General features: G+C 54.1%; 2 protein-coding genes across 2 annotated transcripts in view; both read left to right on the top strand.

Annotated features, from left to right (window-relative positions):
- The window catches only part of IGSF21 (immunoglobin superfamily member 21), a gene marked incomplete at its 3' end in the record, with an annotated part of 40,127 nt that extends 29,177 nt beyond the window's left edge, over window positions 1–10,950 (top strand). Inside the window, exons 3-10 of the mRNA XM_080358914.1 lie at window positions 2,153–2,274; window positions 6,696–6,814; window positions 7,562–7,677; window positions 7,932–8,379; window positions 9,026–9,111; window positions 9,884–10,076; window positions 10,172–10,210; window positions 10,877–10,950. Of these exons, the coding sequence (XP_080215040.1) occupies window positions 2,153–2,274; window positions 6,696–6,814; window positions 7,562–7,677; window positions 7,932–8,379; window positions 9,026–9,111; window positions 9,884–10,076; window positions 10,172–10,210; window positions 10,877–10,950 (1,197 nt within the window). The remainder of the gene's footprint in view (window positions 1–2,152; window positions 2,275–6,695; window positions 6,815–7,561; window positions 7,678–7,931; window positions 8,380–9,025; window positions 9,112–9,883; window positions 10,077–10,171; window positions 10,211–10,876) is intronic.
- Window positions 10,951–19,814: 8,864 nt separating this feature from the next.
- KLHDC7A (kelch domain containing 7A) lies at window positions 19,815–22,565 on the top strand (the record flags this gene model as incomplete). Its single annotated transcript, XM_080358778.1, has 1 exon — window positions 19,815–22,565. One exon carries the CDS (start codon window positions 19,815–19,817, stop codon window positions 22,563–22,565), a length of 2,751 nt encoding a protein of 916 aa, XP_080214904.1.
- Window positions 22,566–23,050: the final 485 nt, after the last annotated feature.

The raw sequence follows: 23,050 nt of genomic DNA, 5'->3' as shown, positions 1-23,050 counted from the left end.
ATATATATAGACATATCGATGTAGGTGTAGATATAGATAGAGATAGAGATGATAGATATAGATATAGATGATATAGATATAGATGATATAGATATAGATGATATAGATATAGATGATATAGATATATAGATATAGATATAGATATAGATATAGATATAGATATAGATATAGATATAGATATAGATATAGATATAGATATAGATATAGATATAGAACCCACATCTGCCCAGATGTGCTGGGAAACTCCTATGGCTTTAAACTCCATGTCACATCCAGTGGTCCCCACGCCGAACATCCCTCTGGGACCAACCACTCTGCTGCATCCCAAAAATAATCCCTTAAATAAACCCCTTTTTTACCAATACCCAAAGAGTTCCAGGAGGTTTCCAGGCATGACTAAAAACCGGGAAAAACAAATCAAAACGCGTCCTTGAAAACTTCCCTTGGTTCCCAAGGCCACAGATTTACGGCTCCGATAATTCTTCCTGCGGTCCTTTATCCCGCGTCCGTGCCAACGTGTATTTGCTTTGCCATAAAAGCCTCAGCCTTGGCAAATAAATTTGAAGAGGTGGGTTTAGTGACAGATTCTTTGTGTTATTTCTTCTCTTCCCTTCCTTTTTGCCATTAAAAAAAGGGGGGAATAAAGAAAATTTGGCGTTGAATTTTGCCCAAGAGGGGAGAGAAGTGCTGGGTGATCCTGGAGAGATGCTGATTTTGGGGGTTTAATCCCCAAAAATCCCCTTCTGTGCACGGCCTATTAAAAAAAAGACTGTTCTAACATTCTGATGGATCGATCTGAGCTGTTCTAGCCCCAAAATGCCCATTTCCCGGCTCCATTGCTTTTCTCTGCCTTTTTCTCCAGAATTTTGTACTAAATCTCACTCCTCGCAAGAGGGAGAAACAAATCTGGAGGTATTGGGGGAAACAAAGAAGAAGTGAGTCCTCCCCACTCTTAAAAAGAACTTTTTCCTATTTAAAAATTACAATTCCAGTGAGTGGCTGGAGATGGGAATTGGCGACGCGGGGAAAAATGTAATGAAATAGAACAAGGGCAAGTGTAGAGTCATGAATCTGGGCAGGAACAAGCCCAGGTTCCAGTGTAAGTTGGGGAATGAGCTATTAGAGAGCAGCGTAGGGGAAAGGGACCTGGGGGTCCTGGGGACAGCAGGGTGACCATGAGCCAGCACTGGGCCCTTGTGGCCAGGAAGCCAATGGGACCTGGGGTGGGTTAGAAGGGGGTGGTCAGTAGGTCAGAGAGGTTCTCCTGCCCCTCTGCTCTGCCCTGGGGAGACCACACCTGGAATCTTGTGTCCAGTTGTGGCCCCTCAGTTCCAGCAGGACAGGGAACTGCTGCAGAGAGTCCAGCGCAGCCACCAAGATGCTGCAGGGAGTGGAGCATCTCCCGTGTGAGGAAAGGCTGAGCGAGCTGGGGCTCTGGAGCTGGACAAGAGGACACTGAGGGGGGACTCATTCCTGGGGATCAATATGGAAAGGGGCAGTGTCAGGAGGATGGAGCCAGGCTCTGCTGGTGACAACCAGTGACAAGACAAGGGGCAATGGGTGCAAACTGGAACACAGGAGGTTCCACTTAAATATGAGATATAAATATATATCTCAATATATCTCATATATAAATATGAGATATAAATACTTGTTGGGGGTGAGGGTGGCAGAGCCTGGCCCAGGCTGCCCAGGGGGTTGTGGAGTCTCCTTCTGTGCAGACATTCCAACCCGCCTGGACACCTTCCTGTGTAACCTCATCTGGGTGTTCCTGCTCCATGGGGGGATTGCACTGGATGAGCTTTCCAGGGCCCTTCAACCCCTGACATTCTGGGATTCTGGGATTCTGTGAAGTGGACGGAAACACGTGGGTTTGGTTTTGAATCTCATCAAGTGTATAATAAATAAATCATGGGCAGTGAATCTTAAGAAAAACATGAAGAATAAAAATATTTAAAAGTATTTCTATTAAAAATATTTGAAGGAAAAATATCAAAAGCAGAAATATGTAAAGTAGAAACATTAAGGATGAAATTAATTAAAATAAAAATATTTTAAAGTATTTTTTGAAATTCAAAAGCGGGCGCAAAGCTGCTCGTGTGTTCACACAAGTGACCACGGGTATGTCATCTATATTTTCTTCTTCACGCAGGTCACCGATGGTGGCACCATCAAGCAGAAGATCTTCACCTTCGACGCCATGTTCTCCACCAATTTTTCGCACATGGAGAATTATCGGAAGAGGGAGGATCTGGTCTATCAATCCACCGTGCGGTAATAGCCCCTCCTTTGACTTTTGAATGCCGTTTTTTTAGGAATATCCCCATTTTGGGGCAGTTGAGGGTATTATGGCGATAGCCGCTGTGTCCTCTTTGACTGCGGGTGGGGATTCGTTATATTGCAAAGGAATTATCGTCCCTTCGTGCGCGGTCACCAAATACCCACAGTGTGTCCCTGGGGAAGAAGTGGCAATTATGGATGTTTCCAAGGGTGAAAATGGGCTTAGAAAAACAAAGCTTGGAAAAAAAGCAATAAATAAAAATATATATGTGTATATATATATTTATAAAACAGGCATCATGGAAGCTTGTCTTTGCTTTCCTTCCAAGTGCCAAATCACTTTGCAGGAGTGTCAGCTTTATTACTAATTACACACTTGTTTTATTGCCAGTGCTATAAAAACAAAACTGGAGCCTGAAAACAAACATCAAGGGGAACCTTAATTCAAGGCAAAAAAAAAAGGCTGGGCTGAAGTATTTCTTTTTCACCTTTTTTTTCTTCATTTCTTTTTTTAAATTAGAATTTGCAAACTGGATTTCCAAGCTTGTTTTTTCCCCAGCGCGGGGTAATAAAATTCTGCGTATGGTGGGGAAAATAGGGTATGTGATGCTTTGCACTTGCAAATGTGGTGGATGAGCGTGTGTGCGAGTGTGAAATCCCTTAGAATTTGAATTTTGGGTGAGTTTTCTGCTGTAATTTTGCTGCTCTCAGAGGGATGTTTTATTGTGAGAAATGGTGTTAAGTGGCTTCAGGGGAATAAATGTGAATATAGAGTGGAGAAGGAGGAAAACGGGGCTGGGGAGGAGGTGATTGGGGATGCTCAGAGGATACTCAAGGGTTGCTCGGGTGGATGCACAGAGATTACTCCAGAGATGCTCAGGGGTTGCTCAGGAGGTTCAGCAGATCCTCAGTGGTTGCTCAGAGGATGCTCAGATGTTGCTCAGGAGATGCTTGAGATGCTCATGGGATACTCAGGGGTTGCTCAGGGGATGTTCCCAAGATGCTTAGAGGATTCTCAGGAGGGTCAGCGAACACTCAGATGATGCTCAAGAGGGTCAGGGATTGCTCAGAGGTTGCTCAGAGGTTACTCAGGAGGATGTGTAGGGCCTGCTCAGGAGATACTCAGGGGATGTTCCAAAGATGCTCAAAGGTTGCTCAGGAGGGTCAGCAGATGCTCAGAGGTTGCTCAGAGAATGCTCAAGTGAGTCAGGAGGTGCTCAGAGGTTGCTCAGGAGGATGCACAGGTGTTGCTCTGGGGGTGTTCAGATGATGCTCAGAAGATGCTCAGGAAGGTCAGCAGATGCTCCAGATATGCTCAGAGGATGCTCACAGGTTGCTCGGGATGCTCAGAGGTTGCTCAGGATGCTGAAGAGTTGCTCAGGATGCTCAGAGGTTGCTCAGGATGCTCAAGAGTTGCTCAGGATGCTCAGAGGTTGCTTGGGATGCTCCAGAGTTGCTCAGGATGCTCAAGAGTTGCTCAGGATGCGCAGAGGTTGCTTGAGATGCTCCAGAGTTGCTCAGGATGCTCAGACATTGCTCAGGATACTCCAGAGTTGCTCGGGATGCTCAGACGTTGCTCAGGATGCTTAAGAGTTGCCCAGGAGAATGTGCGGGTCCTGCTCAGGGGGATGCTCAGGAGATGCTCCAAGGATACTCAGGCGTTGATCAGAGGTTGCTCAGGGGGATGTTCAGAGGATGCTCAGGGGCTGCTCCACTTTTGAGTTGCGTTTCCCCGCGTGGCACAGGCTCCGCTCAGCCCCTCGCTCGGCTGTCGTACAAGTTTCTGACGCTCTTAATTATCGTTTAGAGCCCGTTTTTGGCAGCTTCACGAAGAGATTACACATTCCCCAACTCACCAGCCTTCCTCCCCTGCCATAAACCGAACCCTAGCAGGGAGCACCATGAAATTCAGGGAATTAAACCCAAATCAAACATCCCCCCGTGCGCAGAACGAGACATCCCAACCACGAGCATCCCTTGAGCAAGAGACAAGGTCCTTGCACTATCCCAGCGAGGCAAAACCAGCTGCTCTTTTTCCTTTTTTGGCTCAAAACCCTCCATTTTTTCTCCCTTTCACCACATGTTTGTAGAACTAATAGAATTTGCGAGCAGAAAATCTCGCCGCCCTAGGACCAAGAGCTTAAAAGCCTCAGTAATCGCCGGCACGGCGTCGGCAAATCGCCCATAGATGTTCGCGGTCAAAGTCTTTTGACGCGGTCGCCTTTTTTCAGAGGAAAACAACAACTTGCCTGGGGAGCAAGGAGATATTTCTCTCTAGAACTTGTTTTCTGAATCGTTGGCTTGATGCCTTTTTTTTTCCAATGAGAGTCCTGCTTTATTTTGGGCTGCGGTGAAGCAGATGAGCAATTTTTGGAAGGGTTCGGCGGTGGCTCGGTCACTTCCCAACCATTTCCACTCAGGTTTTTCTCTCTTTCATTCTATTCTTCCACCTTTTCTGCCTGTTTTCTTTACAGCTTTTTAAGGGCACGGTCACGTCGGTGCCGTCCCACGTTATCCACGCGTCTTATCTGCTCCTTTTCATTCCGCCTTTGAACGCCACCCGCTCACATGTGAAAAGCAAAGCCCAGAGAGATATCCAACCCTTGATTTTTAATGATTTCTTTTCCCTATCCTCTAATTAAAACCCCACCCTCATCAAGTAAGGCACTGCTTTATGCATAGCTATATCATTTCTATTTTGCCTTATTTCCAGCGTGCTTAGAGGACGCAAAGGACACCCCAAGCACCATTCTGGCTTTGCAGGGCTGGGGTTTCCCTTTCTCTGGTCCTTTCCTATTGCAAAAACATCGAACTTGACACAATTAGGACTATTTTATACCCAAAGCCACATGCAAACCCAAAGGGCTTGTTCTTCTTGGCGGGGACCAGAACCGCTCCTGCTTGTCGCTAACGAAGGGTGTGGATGATTTCTTGGTTAATTAGAGGCTGGAACAGATGGCGGAGGCTTGAGATGAAAGCGGCGTGGCCGTGAAAAAGGAGCTGCCGAGTGACTGGTGGCTTCAACGGGGGGTTGTTTGTGCTGGGGGGGCTCGTGTGGTGAGGAGGAGGCACCGGGGGATTTTGGAAAGGGTTCAGCAAAGCGGGTTTGTCGGGAAAAGGGTGGGGGTTTGAGCTGGGGGTGGCTCCATGTGGGAGGAGATGATGGGGATTGCTCAGGAGATACTCAGAGGATACTCAAGGGGGATGCGCAGGGATTACTCAGGGGGATCAGGAGATGCTTGGGGTGCTCAGGGGATGCTCAGCAGGGTGTTGTGAGGATACTCAGGATGCTCAAGAGATGGAATGCTCTGAGGATGCTCAGGAAGTGCAGGAGATGCTCAGGGAATGCTCCAAGGATGCTCAAGAGATGGAATGCTCTGAAGATGCTCAGGAGGAGCAGGAGATGCTTGGGATGCTCAGAGATTGCTCAGGGAATGCTCCAAGAATGCTCAGGAGATGGAATGCTCCAAGGATGCTCAGTAGGGGCAGAAGATTCTTGGGATGCTCAGGGATTGCTCAGGGAATGCTCTGAGGATGCTCAGGAGGGACAGGAGATGCTTGGGATGCTCAGGGATTGCTCAGGGTATGCTCCAAGGATGCTCAGGAGATGGAATGCTCTGAGGATGCTCAGGAGGGGCAGGAGGTGCTTGGGATGCTCAGGGGTTGCTCAGGGAATGCTCCAAGGATTCTCAGGAGATGCTCAAGGAATGCTCTGAAGATGCTCAGGAGGGTCAGAAGATGCTTGGGACGCTCAGGGGATGCTCAGGGGTTGCTCAGGAGATGCTCAGGGGTTGCTCAGGGGTTGCCCCTTCCTCCTCGCCGCAGTGGGAAGCTGCTCGCCGGCGAGGTGGGACGCTCACGCTCAGCAAAGTGACTCCTTTGCAACTCCCACGAGCATTTCCACCCCCAGCAGCACCAATCCTTTCGCACCTCTCTTCTTTTTTTTACGATATCTATTTAAAGACTCTCAATAATACACCGATCGAAGCGTGTGCTCGGAGTTCGGGCTTTTGATGCTTTTTATCCGCCACGCTTTGCTGCAGCTGCCGCATCACCCGAGCGGTCTGGAACGTCTGGTGCCGAGACTTTCCCATCGGCGTTTCGCAGGCGTTTCATGTCCACGCTTCGTGGGTTTTTTGCTCTCGGCGGTGCCTTTACCTCCCGTACGCTTCTCCTTTCAATAATGCAATTACTTACCCTCCCAAGGAGCTGTCAGTGCCGGTAAACTCCAGCTGCTAAACCACATTACGCAGCTCGCTCCTGCAGCCTTTGCGGTTATTAATAGTTTATTGATCCCCGGCACTGCTGAAAAGCGACCCCATCCGATGCCTCGGGATCCGGATGCCACGTCCCCTGGGAAAACGGGGTCGGGATGGCGGGGGGAGCAAGGGGTGAGCCCTGTCTGTCCCCCGCAGCCTCCCTGAGGTTCGCATTTCGGACAACGGTCCCTACGAGTGTCACGTGGGGATTTATGACCGAGCCACGCGGGAAAAGGTGGTCCTGGCGTCCGGGAACGTGTTCCTCAACGTGATGGGTGAGTGCGACGCCTCCCCGAGTGGGACTGGGGTGGGAAATGAGTGCGGGGTCTCGGGGTTTGGGGACAGGAGGGGCTTGGCTCATTTTCCCATCCCTGGGGTTGGGAACAGGGATGGGGGTGAGGATGGAGATGAAGATGAGGGATGGAGATGGGGATGAAGATGGGGACAGGGATGAAGTTGGCAATAGAAATGGGGATGGGGATAAAGATGGAGACAAGGGATGTGGATGACGATGAGGATGGAGACAAGGGATGGGCATGAGGATAGGGATGAAGATGAGGATAGAGATGAGGGATAAGGATGGGGACAGGGATGAGGTTGGGGATGGAAATGAGGATGAGCACAAACCTGAAGATGAGAATGGGGCTGGGGACAGGGATAAGGATGGGGATGAAGATGCAGATGGGGATATAGATGGGGATGGAGATGGGAACAGGGACAATGGTGAGGAAGTGGATGAGGGTGGGGAGGGAGACGAGAATGGGGACAAACATGAGGATGGAGATGGGCATGGGGACAGGGATGAAGATGAGGATGGAGATGGGGATGAAACTGGCGATGGAAGTGAGGATGAGGACAGACATGAGGATGGGAATGATGACAGGGATGAGGATGGGGACAGGAACAAACATGGGGATGCGGATGAAGATGAGGATGGGAACAGGGACAGAGGTGAGGATGAGGATGGCGATGGGTGCCTGTTGAGGACACTGTGCCAATGCCCTGGCTCTGCTCCCCGGCAGCTCCCCCGACGTCCATCTCGGTGCTCGCGGCCGACACGCCGGCGCCCTTCAGCCGCTACCAGGCGCAGAACTTCACCCTGGTGTGCGTGGTCTCCGGCGGCAAGCCCGCCCCGCTGGTGAGCCCCGGGGCTTTATCTTTCATATACATACATGAATCAACCGTAAAAATGTATATAGAGAGAATATATTATATATATGTGCTGCTTTTGGAGGCTGAATGAGGCGAATAGCTGCCTGCTACCCAAATCTTGCCCTGCATCATCTTTCTGTGGGGACCTTGAGAAGGAGCTCCATCCAAAGCTCCCCAAGGGATGCTGGGGATGTCCAGGGTGGTAGCCGTCCCCTCACTGTCCCTTTTGTCCCCACGCAGGTGTACTTCAAGCGGGACGGAGAACCCATCGAGGCCACCCCGCTGCCGGAGCCGCCGGCCGGCGCCGGAAACTGGGCACCCCGTAACCTCCTTCACCGCGACCTGGATGACACCAAGGTCCCCAAATCTTTGGCGGGCGAAGGAGAAGTGGGAGGCGGCCAATCCCCGGTCACCATGGACCCACCGCGGGGCTTGGCTGCTGAGCGAGGTCCCGTCACCGAAATCATCCCCGAAACGGTGGTGAGCCGGGAGTTCCCACGCTGGGTACACGTGGCCGAGCCCATCTACTATTTCCGCCACACACACGCGCCCGTCAGCGACGGGACGGTGGAGGCGCGGGCCACCCTCACCTGGACCCTCAACCCCCAAATCGACAACGAGGCGCTTTTCAGCTGCGAGGTCAAGCACCCGGCGCTCTCCATGCCCATGCAGTCCGAGGTGACGCTTGGTAAGGACGCTTTGAAGGGTTTCTTGGCTTTTTTTGGCACTTTTTGCCTCTTTTTTTTTGGCATTTCTTGGCAAATTGCTCATCAGCTGGCTCAGTTAGTGGGAGGTTGGTGGCAATAAGGAGGTCAACAGGAGGTTGACTCTCAACATTGAGGGCAGCAATTCTCTTGCTAATAGGAGGCTTTCCGTTATCTGTTCCTCCCTCCTGAGCATTTAATCTCTCTCTCAGCAGCCCAAAAATAACCTAAACCCAGCATTTTCACACCTTCTGCAGCCCCATGAGGCCAAGACTTTGACGGGTTGCTTTGCCGAGGTGCCCATCTCCATGGCTTCAAACCAACCTGCCTCCTCTTGACCCCTCTTTCTGAGCAGAAAGGGGCTCAATCAGGCAATCTGTCGTTCTCCATCATGCATCCCGCTACAGTTGTCTCTCAATCTCGCGGGCTTTGCATTCATCTGCCCGCAGGGCCCTTGCCTTGTCTGTCAGTCATTCGGACACCCGTCAGCCTGTCCATCAATCACCCAGCCATTAGCCAACCAGCCCCTCAGCACCATAGCTCATCAAACCGTTATTAAACCCCAGCCGAGGCCACACACCCACAACCCCTCACTCAGCTCATGTCCCCCATTGTCCTCTTCCCTTGCAGTGGCTCCCAAGGGCCCGAAGATCACGATGACCCCGACGAGAGCCCGTGTGGGAGACACCGTGCGGATCTTGGTGCAGGGCTTCCAGGTGAGCATCTCCATCCTTCCCCATGGCCGCGGGGTGATGCCGCCCCAACAAACAGCCTCACGGTTGGGCTGCTGGCCTTGGGTTGCATCCCGGTCCCTATGCTGATGCACATTTAGATGAGGCTCTTAGGGACGTGGTTTAGTGCTAGAATTAGCTTATGGCTGGACTCAATGATCCTGAGGGTCTTTTGACCCTTAAAAAAACAAGACAATTAAATTAAACAGAATTCTGTAAAAACAGAACAAAGAGTTTCAGAACAAATATGAAGCCTTGGTACTTATTTTAAAAATGTTCTTTAAGCTTCAATGATTGTTTGCTCCTACCCTTACCTACAGTCATGCTGAATAAAGCTATAGCTGGATGGAAAGTTAAGTGTATTCATGAGGTGTTAATGTCTACATTTGATTATTTGCAGTCTCGCAGAGAAACAAAAGTAACTTCAAATATGCCATAAACTGTTTTTTTGACCAACAATGTTGCTTCAGCACAAACTGTACTGGTTCATTCTAAAGTGGTCAGAGCTGTTGACGACAAGAGCTGTTGTGTTTGGATATGGTCTTTTGGTCTGTGTGAAGACGAGTTTGAATGTTAAGTATTTTCTGACACTTTGGAGTTACTGTTGCTCTTCCCGTTTTCTTTAGGTCAACATATGGTTCATGGCTATACTGTACAGGTCTAAAATCTCTTTGCAGGAAGTAGTCTGTGATTCTATGACTCTACGATTTGGGGGTTTTCCAGGGTTTTCTCACCCTACACACTCCTCTCCCCGCAGAACGAAGTCTTCCCCGAGCCCCTCTTCACCTGGACGCGTGTGGGGAGCCGGCTCCTCGACGGCAGCGCCGAGCACGACGGCAAAGAGCTGGTGCTGGAGCGGGTGCCGGCCGAGCTCAACGGCTCCATGTACCGCTGCACCGCCCAGAACCCACTGGGCTCCACCGACACACACACCCGCCTCATCGTTTTCGGTATGACGGCACCGCGGGGGTCACCCCGTCCCTCCGGAAATCCTCGCTCATCTCTTCCACCCCCAATAAACTGTCTGGTGTTTCTTTCCCATTAGAAAACCCAAATATTCCCAGAGGAACAGAGGACTCCAACGGTGAGTGGTGGTAGCGCTGAGATTTCAACCTGAACCCCACCCAGGGATGGAAGGACCATGCGAGAACACTTCAGAGGGAGCTGGGGGGTTCAGCTGGAGAACAGGAGCTGAGGGGAGACCTTCTGATCTCTGAACTGCCTGAAAGGAGCTTGGAGCCAGGGGGGTCGGGCTCTGCTCCCCAGGAACAAGCGCCAGGAGCAGAGGAAACGGCCTCAAGTTGCGCCAGGGGAGGTTGAGGTTGGATGTGGGAACAATTTCTTCCCCAAAGGGCTGTGGGGCATTGGAACAGGCTGCCCAGGGCAGTGCTGGAGTCACCATCCCTGGAGGGCTGGACAGACGGACATGAGGTTGTCAGGACATGGGGCAGGGACAGGGGTGGGGAGCGGTTGGACTCGATGATCTTAAGGGTCTCTTCCAACCAAAATGCTTCTATGATCTCGCATTGCCCCAAGCCCTCGCCCTTGCAGCAGGGATGTCCTTGCACCCCAAGGGTCCCTGGAACTTCTCCCCACAGCATCCCCAACCTGCTGCCCACCCCATACAAGCCCCAGAGCAAGTTTAGCAGGGAGATCCCCCCAAAGAAAAGGTGCTGACCCCATCCTGCTTGAACCCAAGCAGCGAGACGGGGCTCCCGAAACTCCTCATTCGTTTTCTTCTCCTGCCCAGGTTCACTTACCGGCCACCGCGGCTTCAGACTGGTTTTGGTGCTCACCCTAACAGTGATCCTGGAGCTGACGTGAAGCTTCGCCTGCGTCTTCCTCCTCCTCCTCTTCCTCCGTACGGCTCCACCTGGCATTTACATCTCCATCAATTGGTTCTCTTGCTCTCTCTTTTTTTTCTATACTATTTACAGTCTATATCTTTTTCTGTCTGTGTCTCGGCTTCCTCAGACAATTTAATTAAAAGGGAAAAAGAAAACTCTCCCCGTGTAGAAGGCTGTGCTTAGTGCTCTACCTTGTGCTGGGGTACCCAGAACCATTTTGGGGTGCCCAGGGGCTTCGCAGGGTCTTGGGGGGGAGTGTCTATTATGCAAAGGGTAGATTTCCCCAGGAAAAGAATCCATTGCCACCATTCCCACTGCACCGAGCTGCTCCAGGTCTCAGTTTCTTGGGGTAGGGACTGCGTGTGTCCCCAGTGTCACACTGGGGACGAGTCCCGCACGGTGGTGCTGGGAGCCCAAAATCCGCAGATCACTGACCTTACACCCCGGGACTGTGGTTGGGGTGAACTGGCTTTGCTGGCAGCTGGAGCCACGCGCCGCTCGTCCCGGGCTGGACGCTCAATCTCTAGTGACAGGCGGCTCCCACCCAAAATGTCACCGCTCACACATGAGCGGGCAGCACGTGTCCCGTGGCACAAGGCACCGGTTGAGTTTAGAACCCACGTTCGGTCCGTGCCACCCACTCCATCCCTCTTAGCTGAGCGTTACCATGGAAACAGATAACGCGCCCAGATCCTGGCGCCACCCAGCGCATCCCAGGACGGTGTTAATCCTGCTGCAGGACGGCTCTTTGTACAAAAAGCAGGTGATTTTGCCCAAATCCCGCCCAGTGCTGGGGATGCCGGTGGTTTTTTGGGGCTGTGTCCCCTCCCCGGGGTTCACTGCATCCAGGATCCCCAGGGGAGAGCAGCCCGAGGACGGGGTGTTCTCCTGCCTTTTCCTCCAGGAACTCTTAATCCTGAAGGATTAGCCAGCAGCCGTGTGGTGCTTCAGCTTTCCAAAGCCCCCGGACGGGTGCTAAGCATTATTATTACTATTATGATTAATTATTATTAAGCAGATTCAGTCCTTACCATGCTCCGTCGCCAACCTCGCTGCGAGTGATTTCCCGGCCTCGGAGGAGCTGAACAAACCCCGTGCGCACTAATCGGGGCTGGCAGCAATGCAGGGGTGGGTCGGGGGCTTTCTGGGGTGGAAGAGGATCAGCGGCTCCGCTTTCATCCCAAAAACCAGCATCTGAGCAGCCGGATCCCTTCGGACCAGCTGCCCCCTCGACCACCTACCTGGGCAAGAAGGGAAACTTGATTTTTCAGGTGAACCTTTATTTTTTAGGGAAATCCATGCGACTCAGTTTACCCCCACGCCACCAAGCAGGCAGGAGAGACCCCCGTCGCAGCACGGATGCTGGAGATGCTCCAGGGGCCTCTTCCCAACGTGATTAAACAACCATTAGGCCTTCTTGCTTGGAAAATGGGGATTTACAGATGCCTAAACCTCCATTTAAATGCAAATGTGGCGATTTCTAGCCCGGAACCATGGAAATGAGCATTAGAGAGACAGTGGCAGCGCCAGCACCAACTGGTGCCATCTCAAGAGGGATGTGGTGTCCCCATCCTGCAGCTGAGAGGGGATCGATGGGCTCGGAGGTCCCGCATCCCAAATCCACCCATGCGGGTGCACGCGGGATGCTCAGTGATGGATCAGGATACAGGATGGGACCTTCTCAACACCAAAACGTTGCCCTGGGACGTGGGTCTCTCCTCATTTTGAGCAGAGGTGCTGCCTGCTTTCCCAAAAAGCCCAAGATGTGGGAGAGATGCCACCATGCCAAGGCAATAATCCAAAAATTGATCGCAAAAATAATTGACCTTGAGGGTCTGTTCCAACCACAATGATTCTACGAGAGAAAACATCCCGTGCCGGACTCTGCTGTCACCTCATCCTTCACCATCCCCATCCACCTGCCTCCAGGTAATTAGAACATCAATTAAAGCGCTGGTCCCCCCCCGTACCACACACGGTTGGCTGAGGACCTGCCGGTGAATAATGCAGGAGGCTGGAGGGGGCAGGAGCTGCTCGGGTTGTTCCATTATTGATGAGCAGTGACAGATCCGCGCCTGACAACCCGCCTAAGAGACATGATTAGCTCGTGAAAAATTAATTGCGGTTCTTAGGGAACGAGGCGGGCTGAGAACCCCAAGGAGCGGCGTCAGGGAGCCGGGTTCCCTCATCTCAGGGACTTTGAAAAGGTTCGAGCGAAATTTGGAGGAGGCAATTACATTCAATTAGAGTCACAAGCGCCGAGACGTCACCCGCTGCTCGGAGACGCCACGGCTGCAACCCCCGCGCGTCCTCCTTAGCGCGACGCGTGGGTACATGTACATCTATACATCCCCCAGCACAGCGCTGCCAGAAATGGGCATTATTGCCCTAAAGGTTCAACTCGAAAACCAGCAATTTCACACCCCTGCCCCACCAACAGTGCCAGGAGTGGGTGACAGACACACGGATCGGAACACAGACCGACGGACACATTGTGGGGGAATAAAGGGCCCGATCCTGCCCACAAATGGGGGTGGGGCAGGGGTGTGGTGGGGGCGGGGAGGGGGGTGTGAAATTGCTGATTTTTGAGTGGGAACTTTGGGGCAAAATGTCCATTTTTAAGGGATTGTGCTGGAGGTGAGTGTATCGAGTGTCAAGACAGAGAGTTGCACGACCAGCCGGACACATGGACAGTTGGACAGACAGATGGACAGTTGTATGTACCACTGGACATACGGACACTTATATGTGCAGACAGATGGACTGATGCCCTCCCAGCCAGACACTCACCTCCTGCACAAATTGCCCAAAAATGGACATTTTGCCCCAAAGGTCCCACTCAAAAATCAGTAATTTCACTCCCCCCCACCTCAACCCCTCCACCCCCACCCTCAGTGCAATGAGTGGGTGACAGACACACGGATGGGAACACAGGCAGATGGACACATTGTGGGGGTTTAAAGGGCCCGATCCTGCAGATGAGTGGGGGCGGGGCAGGGGTGTGTCAGGGGTGTGGCGGGGGCGGGGCGGGGGTGTGAAATCGCTGATTTTCCAGCGGTGCATTGGGGCTAAAAAGGCCATTTTTGGGAGGGTTGTGCTGCAGGTGCAGCAGTGAGTGTCTGGCTGGGCAGGTGTCTGTCCAGCTGTACGTACAAGTGTCCATCTGTCCAGCTGCACGTACAAGTGTCCAAGTTGTCTGTGCAGAGCTGTACGTCCAGCCGGACAGACGGACACTTGTACGTACGTCTGGACATACACCAGCCGGACACTCACCTCCCGCACCCTGCAGCACAAATGCACCAAAAATGGACATTTTGCTCCAAAGGACCTCCTCAAAAATCAGCGATTTCCCACCCCCGCCCCGCCCCCGCCACACCCCTGACACACCCCTGCCCCGCCCCCACTCATCTGCAGGATCGGACCCTTTAGTCCCCCATAATACGTCTGTCTGTCGTGGCCCTGTCTGTGTGTCTGTCTCTCACTCATTGCAGTGGGGGCGGGGCAGGGGTGTGTCAGGGGTGTGGCGGGGGTGGGGCGGGGGTGTGAAATCGTTGATTTTTGAGTGGTGCATTCAGGAAAAAAAAAGCCATTTTTGATGCATTTGTGCTGCAGGGTGCGGGAGGTGAGTGTCCAGCTGGTATCTGTCCAGACGTACGTACAAGTGTCCGTCTGTCCGGCTGGACGTACAGCTCTGCACAGACAACTCGGACACTTGTACGTGCATCTGGACAGACGGACATGTGTGCGTACAGCTGGACAGACACCTGCCCAGCTGACACTCACTGCTGCACCTGCAGCACAAACATCCCAAAAATGGCCTTTTTATCCCCAATGCACCACTCGAAAATCAGCGATTTCACACCCCCGCCCCGCCCCTGCCACACCCCTGACACACCCCTGCCCCGCCCCCACTCATCTGCAGGATCGGGCCCTTTAGCCCCCACCCCCCAATGTGACCGTCTGTCTGTGTCCCCACCTGTGTGTCTGTCACGCACTCATTGCAGTGGGGGCGGGGCAGGGGTGTGTCAGGGGTGTGGCGGGGGCGGGGTGGGGGTGTGAAATCGCTGATTTTCCAGCGGTGCATTGGGACTAAAAAGGCCATTTTTGGGAGGGTTGTGCTGCAGGTGCAGGAGCTGAGTGGCTGGGCAGGTGTCTGTATGTACACGTGTCCGTCTGTCCAGCTGCACATACAAGTGTCCGAGTTGTCTGTGCAGAGCTGTACGTCCAGCCGGACAGATGGACACCTGTACGTACATCTGGACAGACATCAGCCGGACACTCACCTCCCGCACCCTGCAGCACAAATGCACCAAAAATGGACATTTTGCTCCAAAGGGCCTCCTCAAAAATCAGCAATTTCACACCCCCGCCCCGCCCCCGCCACACCCCTGACACACCCCTGCCCCGCCCCCACTCATCTGCAGGATCGGGCCCTTTAGCCCCCCCCCCCCCATAATATGTCTGTCTGTCGTGTCCCTGTCTGTGTGTCTGTCTCTCACTCATTGCAGTGGGGGCGGGGCAGGGGTGTGTCAGGGGTGTGGCGGGGGTGGGGCGGGGGTGTGAAATCGCTGATTTTTGAGTGGTGCATTCAGGAAAAAATGTCCATTTTTGGTGCATTTGTGCTGTAGGGTGTGGGAGGTGAGTGTCTGGCTGGTGTCTGTCCAGACGTACGTACAAGTGTCCGTCTGTCCGGCTGGACGTACAGCTCTGCACAGACAACTCGGACACTTGTACGTGCAGCTGGACAGACGGACACTTGTACGTACAGCTGGACAGACACCTGCCCAGCCAGACACTCACTGCTGCACCTGCAGCACAACCCTCCCAAAAATGGCCTTTTCATCCCAAATGCACCGCTGGAAAATCAGCGATTTCCCACCCCCGCCCCGCCCCCGCCACACCCCTGACACACCCCTGCCCCGCCCCCACTGCAATGAGTGCGTGACAGACACATGGACAGGACACAGACAGATGGACACGTGGACAGGCTGGGGGGGGACTAAAGGGCCCGATCCTGCAGATGAGTGGGGGTGGGGCAGGGGTGTGTCAGGGGTGTGGTGGGGGTGGGGCGGGGGTGTGAAATTGCTGATTTTTCAATCAGGACTTTGGGGCAAAAATGTCCATATTTGGTGTATTTGTGCTGCAGGGTGCGGGAGTGACTGTCCGGCTGGGTGTGTGTCTGTTCGGCTGCACCTACAAGTGTCCATCTGTCCAGTGGTACGTACAAGTGTCCGTCTGGACATACAAGCATCCATTAGTCCAGCTGGATGCAGAACTGTCTGTCTGTCGGGACACACACGGCACCTCCTCCATCCCCCAGCACAAATACCCCAAAAATGGACACTTTTCCCTCAAAGTCCCCCTCAAAAATCAGCAATTTCACACCCCCACCCCACCCCCGCCACACCCCTGACACACCCCTGCCCCGCCCCCACTCATCTGCAGGATCGGGCCCTTTAGTCCCCCCCTCAGCCTGTCCATGTGTCCATCTGCCTGTGTCTTGTCCGTCTGTCTGTCACCCACCCATTGCACTGGGCGTCGGGCAGGGGTGTGAAATTGCTGATTTTCCAGCAGGACCTTTGCAGCAAAATGTCCATTTTTGGGCAGTTTGTGCTGCAGGGTGCAGGAGGTGAGTGTCTGGCTGGGCAGGCGTCTGTCCATCTGTCTGCACGTACAAGTGTCCGTCTGTCCAGTGGTACATACAAGTGTCCATCTGTCTGTGCAAGTGTCCATGTGTCCGGTTGGATGCGCAGCTGTCTGTCCGGACACACAAGCCCCTCACCTCCTCCACTCTACAGCACAACCCCTTAAAAATGGACATTTTGCCCCAAAGGTCCTGCTGGACAATGAGCAGTTTCACCCCCCACACAGGGATCCTCCTTCATTAACCCCCCCCCGGGGCTCTAGGCCCCCCACCCATCTGTGAAAACAACAGCACCCAGAGCCAAAAAGCCTCCTCGGCTCCCCCTGTGCTTCATATTTGCCCTCCCAAGGTCCATCAAACCCACCGATGACGGGGACAACCGCACTCATCCTGGCACACGCACAGAGTTGGGGTGTTGGCAGCCCAACCTGCATCTCTCCAGGATACAGCGCATCCTTTGGGACATGGGGGTGGGGGGACAAAGCAGGGATGCTGCAGCTCGCGGGGCCGCGAATGTCAGCGCGAGTGACCGGGAGCGTCACCCGGTGCCTCCCCCATCTCATTACGGGGCCGTGACCGGGTTCCCATGCATAATTCATCCTCGCCCGCTCCTGAACACGAGGATCTTGGCAGATCTTCCTGCAGATTAAAACCAGTGGCAGCGAGAGATGGAGAAACCCAGGGGTCACAGACCCTTTGCCGATCATCCAAGCCCCGAAACTCGTGCCTGGCCTCAATGTGTTACCCCAATCCCAGCCTCAATGTGTTACCCCAGTTCCAGCCTCAATGTGTTACCCCAGTTCCAACCTCAATGTGTTACCCCAATTCCAGCCTCAATGTGTTACCCCAATTCCAGCCTCAATGTGTTACCCCAGTTCCAGCCTCAATGTGTTACCCCAATTCCAGCCTCAATGTATTACCCCAGTTCCAGCCTCAATGTGTTACCCCAGTTCCAACCTCAATGTGTTACCCCAATTCCAGCCTCAATGTATTACCCCAGTTCCAACCTCAATGTGTTACCCCAGTTCCAGCCTCAATGTGTTACCTCAATTCCAGCCTCAATGTGTTACCCCAGTTCCAGCCTCAATGTGTTACCCCAATCCCAGCCTCAATGTGTTACCCCAATTCCAGCCTCAGTGTGTTACCCCAATTCCAGCCTCAGCTTTGGGTCCCTGTGGGTTTGCAGGCAGGAGGGATACACCTTGCCCAAGGTTTTGGCTGGGTCAGCCCCCCCCAGTGATAGAATTTTGGGTCCCCATGTCAATTAGGATGGAGATGAGCAGCTGGGGGGGTTTTGGCTGGTGTTGCTTTGATTTGGGGCTCAAGCTTGAGATGCAACTGAGTGGGATGCGTCAGTCAGCTCTTAATCTAAATATCCCAATTCCCTGTGACACCGTACGAGGTGACATCTTCTCAAATGCTGTAACCCCCCCAAAAAATACTGGTGAGGTCTCCCTGTTCACAGCAGGGATATAAATGGGGGTTGCCAGCTGCCAGGCCAGCACAGGAAATTCACCCCTCTGCTGCTTTTCCATCCTCTCTCTCTATATACATAAATATCACACTGTTTAGCACATGGTTCTCCACCTAACGAGCATCCCTGGCAAACGTAGTGGCAGATAAACAACCACCCCCATCCCCTTTGGCACCGACACGGTGAAATTCAGCATCTCGGCATTGGCAGGAGGACATCTGGGTGCTGCAGCTGCTGTGATGGTGGGGAATGTGTCCCAAGGAGGTTCAGATGCTGCTCCCCGTCACCAAAGGTGGTACCCGAGGTGGTCTGGGTGGCTGTGGACACTGGGTACAAGCTCACAAGCACCCACCACCCACTCTAGACCCCATCCCACCACCCTGCCCCACGCCGGCAGCACCCATCGCACCCACGCCTCATACAAGGAGCTGGTTCAGCATCCCGTGGGCTCGTTTCTCCTGCAAATCCCACTGGATCAGGACCAAGCGATTCCCTGTACGCAAACAGGAGCAGCCGCCCACCCCCACCCACGTTCGGGCTGTTTCTTCGCTGGTTTAGGGCCTCGATTCTTTGTGCATCTCTCAGTATGCGAGATGTTCCCCTCGGGGGAAAAGGAAATTAATTTTCTCCCTTTGAATTGAGCTCGCTGAGCGGTGGTTGCAGAGGGATGAGGGATGAGGGGTGAGGGGTGAGGGATGAGGGATGCCATTCCCCAGGCTCCCTCCTTGCCCCCCGCTGCGGTCCAGGCGTGGGGACCCGGCTGCCTCGGGGACAACGGGGATGACAGTTCCCCTAAATCTTTGAAATTCAGATCAGAGACGCATCACCGACATCTCTCCAGAGTGAGAAAGAAGCAAGCGCCACACTGTCTGGCATCCTCCGTGCCTCAGTTTCCCCACAGCGCCTCCAGTCCCCGCAGACATCCCACAGGCAGCAGCAAACCCCTTTGAAACCATAACTCACACCTCTCCCACCCCAAATTTCTTCCCAGTTGTGGCACATCTGTTCACTTCCCTTAGCTCATCCCTCTCCTCACGCAAGGATGCGGGTCTCTGAACACATCAGCCACCAGCTGCAGTTCCATCCTGCCTTTATTTCCTCTTCGCTGCCCCGTTTTCCCCCTCCCAACGCCCCCAGCACCTCTTCCACCAGCTCTTTATTCCCCTGCCACTTCCACGCTGGCCTCGGAGAGACCCCGAGGAGCTTTCGGGCTATTCCCTGTCACCCCTCGTTAGCGAGTGTGCCACTAACGAAGGCCGCCGGATTAGTCACCCGCCTCTGCCGCCGAGCAGCTGCTCAGTGTCGGACCGAAGGTTTGTTTCTCCGTCCCTGCACCCAGGGAAAAGGGACCTTTCCCAGAAAACAACCAACAAAACTTCATTTTCTCTTTCCAGTGCATGATCCCTTTTTAATAGCAAAAAAGAAAGGGAGGCAGCACCGTCGGGCTGCTCAGAGGATACTTTTCCTCCCTTTGTGCTGCTTTTCGCTGCTCTCTGAGCCTCTCTGTTTCCCAGGCTATTTAATAAAGCCGGCTCTGTGCCGCCAGCGCTGGGCTGGACCTTTTCCCCGGAGCCCAACCCATCCCCAAACATGCAAAACTCATCCGGAAACCTCCTGCCAACTTCACCTTCTCAAAGTCACCTTGCCCCGAACCCTCACATCCACGCTCCGGGCTGGCTCAACAATCATTAATCGGCTTCTCCGTGTTCCAAGGGATGGAAAAATGCCCCAGCGGGTAACGCCACCCTGGCAATGCGACATGCAGCTGGCCGGCAAGCTGGTCCTCTCCGCCGCCGCTCTGCTCCTCCTGACATGGGCCTTCAGGTTTTATAAGTCCCGCTCGCTCGCCGGGGGTAAAATCCCGCTGGGTGACGCGGGAGGAGAGAAAAGGGAGAACGGAGCTTGGGATGGGGATGGGGACGGGGCGGCGGGGCTGCGGAGGAGGAGGTTTGGGGAGGGGGCGAGGAGAGGAGGTGGGGATGGGGACGGGAGCAGCGCTGGGATGCGGTGTATGGATGCCCAGGGGGAACGGAGGGGTGAGGAGGAGGAGGGTGAGGAGGTGGTTTGGGAACCGGGGCTGGCGTGGAGGAGAGAGGGGATGGACGGGGCGGGAGGCGAGTTGGGAAGTGAGTCAGGAAGAGGAACGGGAATTGAGACGAGGAGCGAACTGAGAAGTGATCCGGGAAATGAGCTGGGAACTGAGTCGGGAAGCAAACTGGGAAGTAAGTCAGGAAGAGAGACAGGAATTGAACTGGGGAGTGATCCAGGAAATGAGCCGGGAATCAAGCTGGGAAACGACCTGGGAAGCAAACTGGGAAGTGATTTGGGAAGCAATTTGGGAAGCAAACTGGGAAGTAAGTCAGGAAGAGAGCCAGGAATTGAGCTGGGAAGTGAGCTGGGAAATGAGCCAGGAATCAAGCTGGGAAACAATCTGGGAAGCAAACTGGGAAGTAAGTCAGGAAGGGAGCCAGGAATTGAGACGGGAAGCAGTCAAGGAAGAGAGTCAGAAAGAAAGTTGGGAAGTGGGCCAGGAAGTGAGCCAGGAATTGCATCTGGAAGCAAACCAGGAACAAAGCCAGGAACTGAGCTGGGAAGTGAGCTGGCAAGCGAGCCAGGAAGCAAAGCAGGAACTGAGCTGGGAAGTGAGCTGAGCTCTTACATCCCTGGGGATGCAGCCAAAGCCCCGAGCAGCCGCAGGGGCAAGGACACGGTCGCCCCACGCACCAGGCTGTCCCCCGGGGCTACCGATGGCCCGATGGCAGCTGATGGACATGCCCAAAGCACCGAGCAGCATTCAGCCAGCAGAGCCATTAAACGGGAGGCCAAGGGGCTCAGGGGGACAACCCAGACCCTTAGTGTCACCTCGGACCTGGGGCTAATGATGACAGTGAGCAACGTGGTGGCGGATGCCTCCTACTCTTTCTCCTCAGTGGCAAAGATCCAGGTGGAGGAGAACTACATCAGCGAGCGACGGGCGGAGGACGGGGCCGAGAAGCCAGTCCCTGGTCTCAAAGGCAAAGTCTATGACTACTACGTCCAGTCCATCTCCCAAACAGTGTTGAAGAAGAGGTCTGTCCCCTACATCCCCCTGGGAACATCCCAGCGGCGCAGCTCGGAGCAGGTCAATGAGGAGCTACAGAGCTTTGCAACCAGGGACCCTGACCCAGTTTTGTCAATATGGGATCCCACCACCCCCTCCATAGTTCCACCACCTATGAGGAGCTTGGAGTTGTCCCCTGAGCCACCATCTCCTGGCCGCAGGGACAGCATCCTCCACATTGCCGACAGTCCCCACCTCCAGCTGCCCATGAAGGGTTTTGGGGGCATGGAGCCACCCAACATGCCACCTGCAAGCCCCCGGCTAGGGCTGGTGGCCAGTGCCGACCTCTTCCAAATGCCACCACCCACCCACCTGGACCTGGGCAACTGCTACGAGGTCCTGCGCACAGCCAAGGCACAGAAGCTCAGCCACCTCCAGGAGGCCGCCTACAAGGTGATGAGTGACAACTACCTGCAGGTGCTGAGGACACCGTCCATCTACGGCCGCCTCAATGCCAGCGAGCGGGAGCTCATCCTGCGGCGGAGGATGAAGGGGAAGATGGCCGTGGCCGTGGCAGATGTCAACGTGCAGGAGCCCGGCCTCCATACCAGCCGCCTGTGCTACTACGATGACAGAGGGGACCGCTGGTGTCACCTTTGCCATGTGCCACCAGAGGTGGTCTCCAGGGGTTGTGCCATGTGCAGCATGTTCAACTACCTGTTTGTGGTGGCTGGTTGCGAGGGCACAGGCCGGGCACAAAGACCCTCCAAGCGTGTTTTCTGCTATGACCCCCTGACCAACATCTGGAGGGAGATCTGTCCCCTGAACCAAGCGCGGCCTCGCTGCAAGCTGGTGGCCCTGGATGGCCACCTCTACGCCATCGGCGGCGAGTGCCTGTACACGGTGGAGCGCTACGACCCCCGCCAGGACCGCTGGACCTTCACGGCCCCCCTGCCCCATGACACCTTCGCCGTGGCGCACATGGCCACAGTGTGCGATGGGGAGATCTACGTGACGGGGGGCACCTTGCACTACGTGCTGCTGCGTTACGCCGCCCGCTCGGACAGCTGGAGCGTCAGCCCGGCCAGCGGCGGCAAGGACAGGACGGTTGACATGGTGAGCGTCAACGGCTTCATCTACCGCTTTGACGTCCACCGCAGCAGGGGCATCGGCGTCTACCGCTGCAGCGCCAAGGCCAAGCTGTGGTATGAGTGCGCAGCCTATGCCATGCCTGACCCGGGTGGCTTCCAGTGCGCCGTGGTGGGCAACCTGGTCCACTGCATTGGCCGGCACTTCCACGTACGCTTGTTGGCCGACCACATCTCACCACGCTTCGGGACCAAGGAGCTGCAGCCCTTCCCATCGCCCCGCGGCAGCCTCCTCGCGGCCATCCTGGTGCTACCGGAGGGAGGGACGGTGCAAACGCAGGTTTGAGGGATCTGTGCTGGGGTCTCGTGCAACAGAGGTGGTGGCTTAGACATGACATGATGGTGAAAGCTCGTAGAAGAAGCCACCAACCCACATTGAACCATGTAGCATGGGAGCAACACTACCAGGACAATGTTACTCGTATCTACCATTGAGCAGGCATCCTCCTAGTCCCCGTAAGTAAGGAAGGAGACAAACTGCCCTTAAATAGTAAAAATAAACTGAGACTTCAAGACACAAGGAAGAGCAAAGCAGGAGCTGGGTGGACTCGTTTGCTTAGAGGTATTTAAACATGGGTGTGCTTGCTCAGGTGCAAACAAACTGCGGCTCCCAGCTGTACACGGCCTGATAAATTCCTGCTTTACACACAGGGTGTTTAATATTGACCTGAACATACAATAAACGGGGAATTTTCGGGCGGAGGTTGGATCCCTGAGGAGGTATCACCCAAAGCTCAACCCCAATGGCATCAAGCCAATGTTGAGCATTCA

The sequence above is a fragment of the Nesoenas mayeri genome (assembly GCF_963082525.1).
Source record: "Nesoenas mayeri genome assembly, chromosome: 24".
Lineage (NCBI taxonomy): Eukaryota > Metazoa > Chordata > Aves > Columbiformes > Columbidae > Nesoenas > Nesoenas mayeri.
Note: the sequence above shows the minus strand (reverse complement) of the source record. Positions and strands in the feature narration are given on the sequence as shown.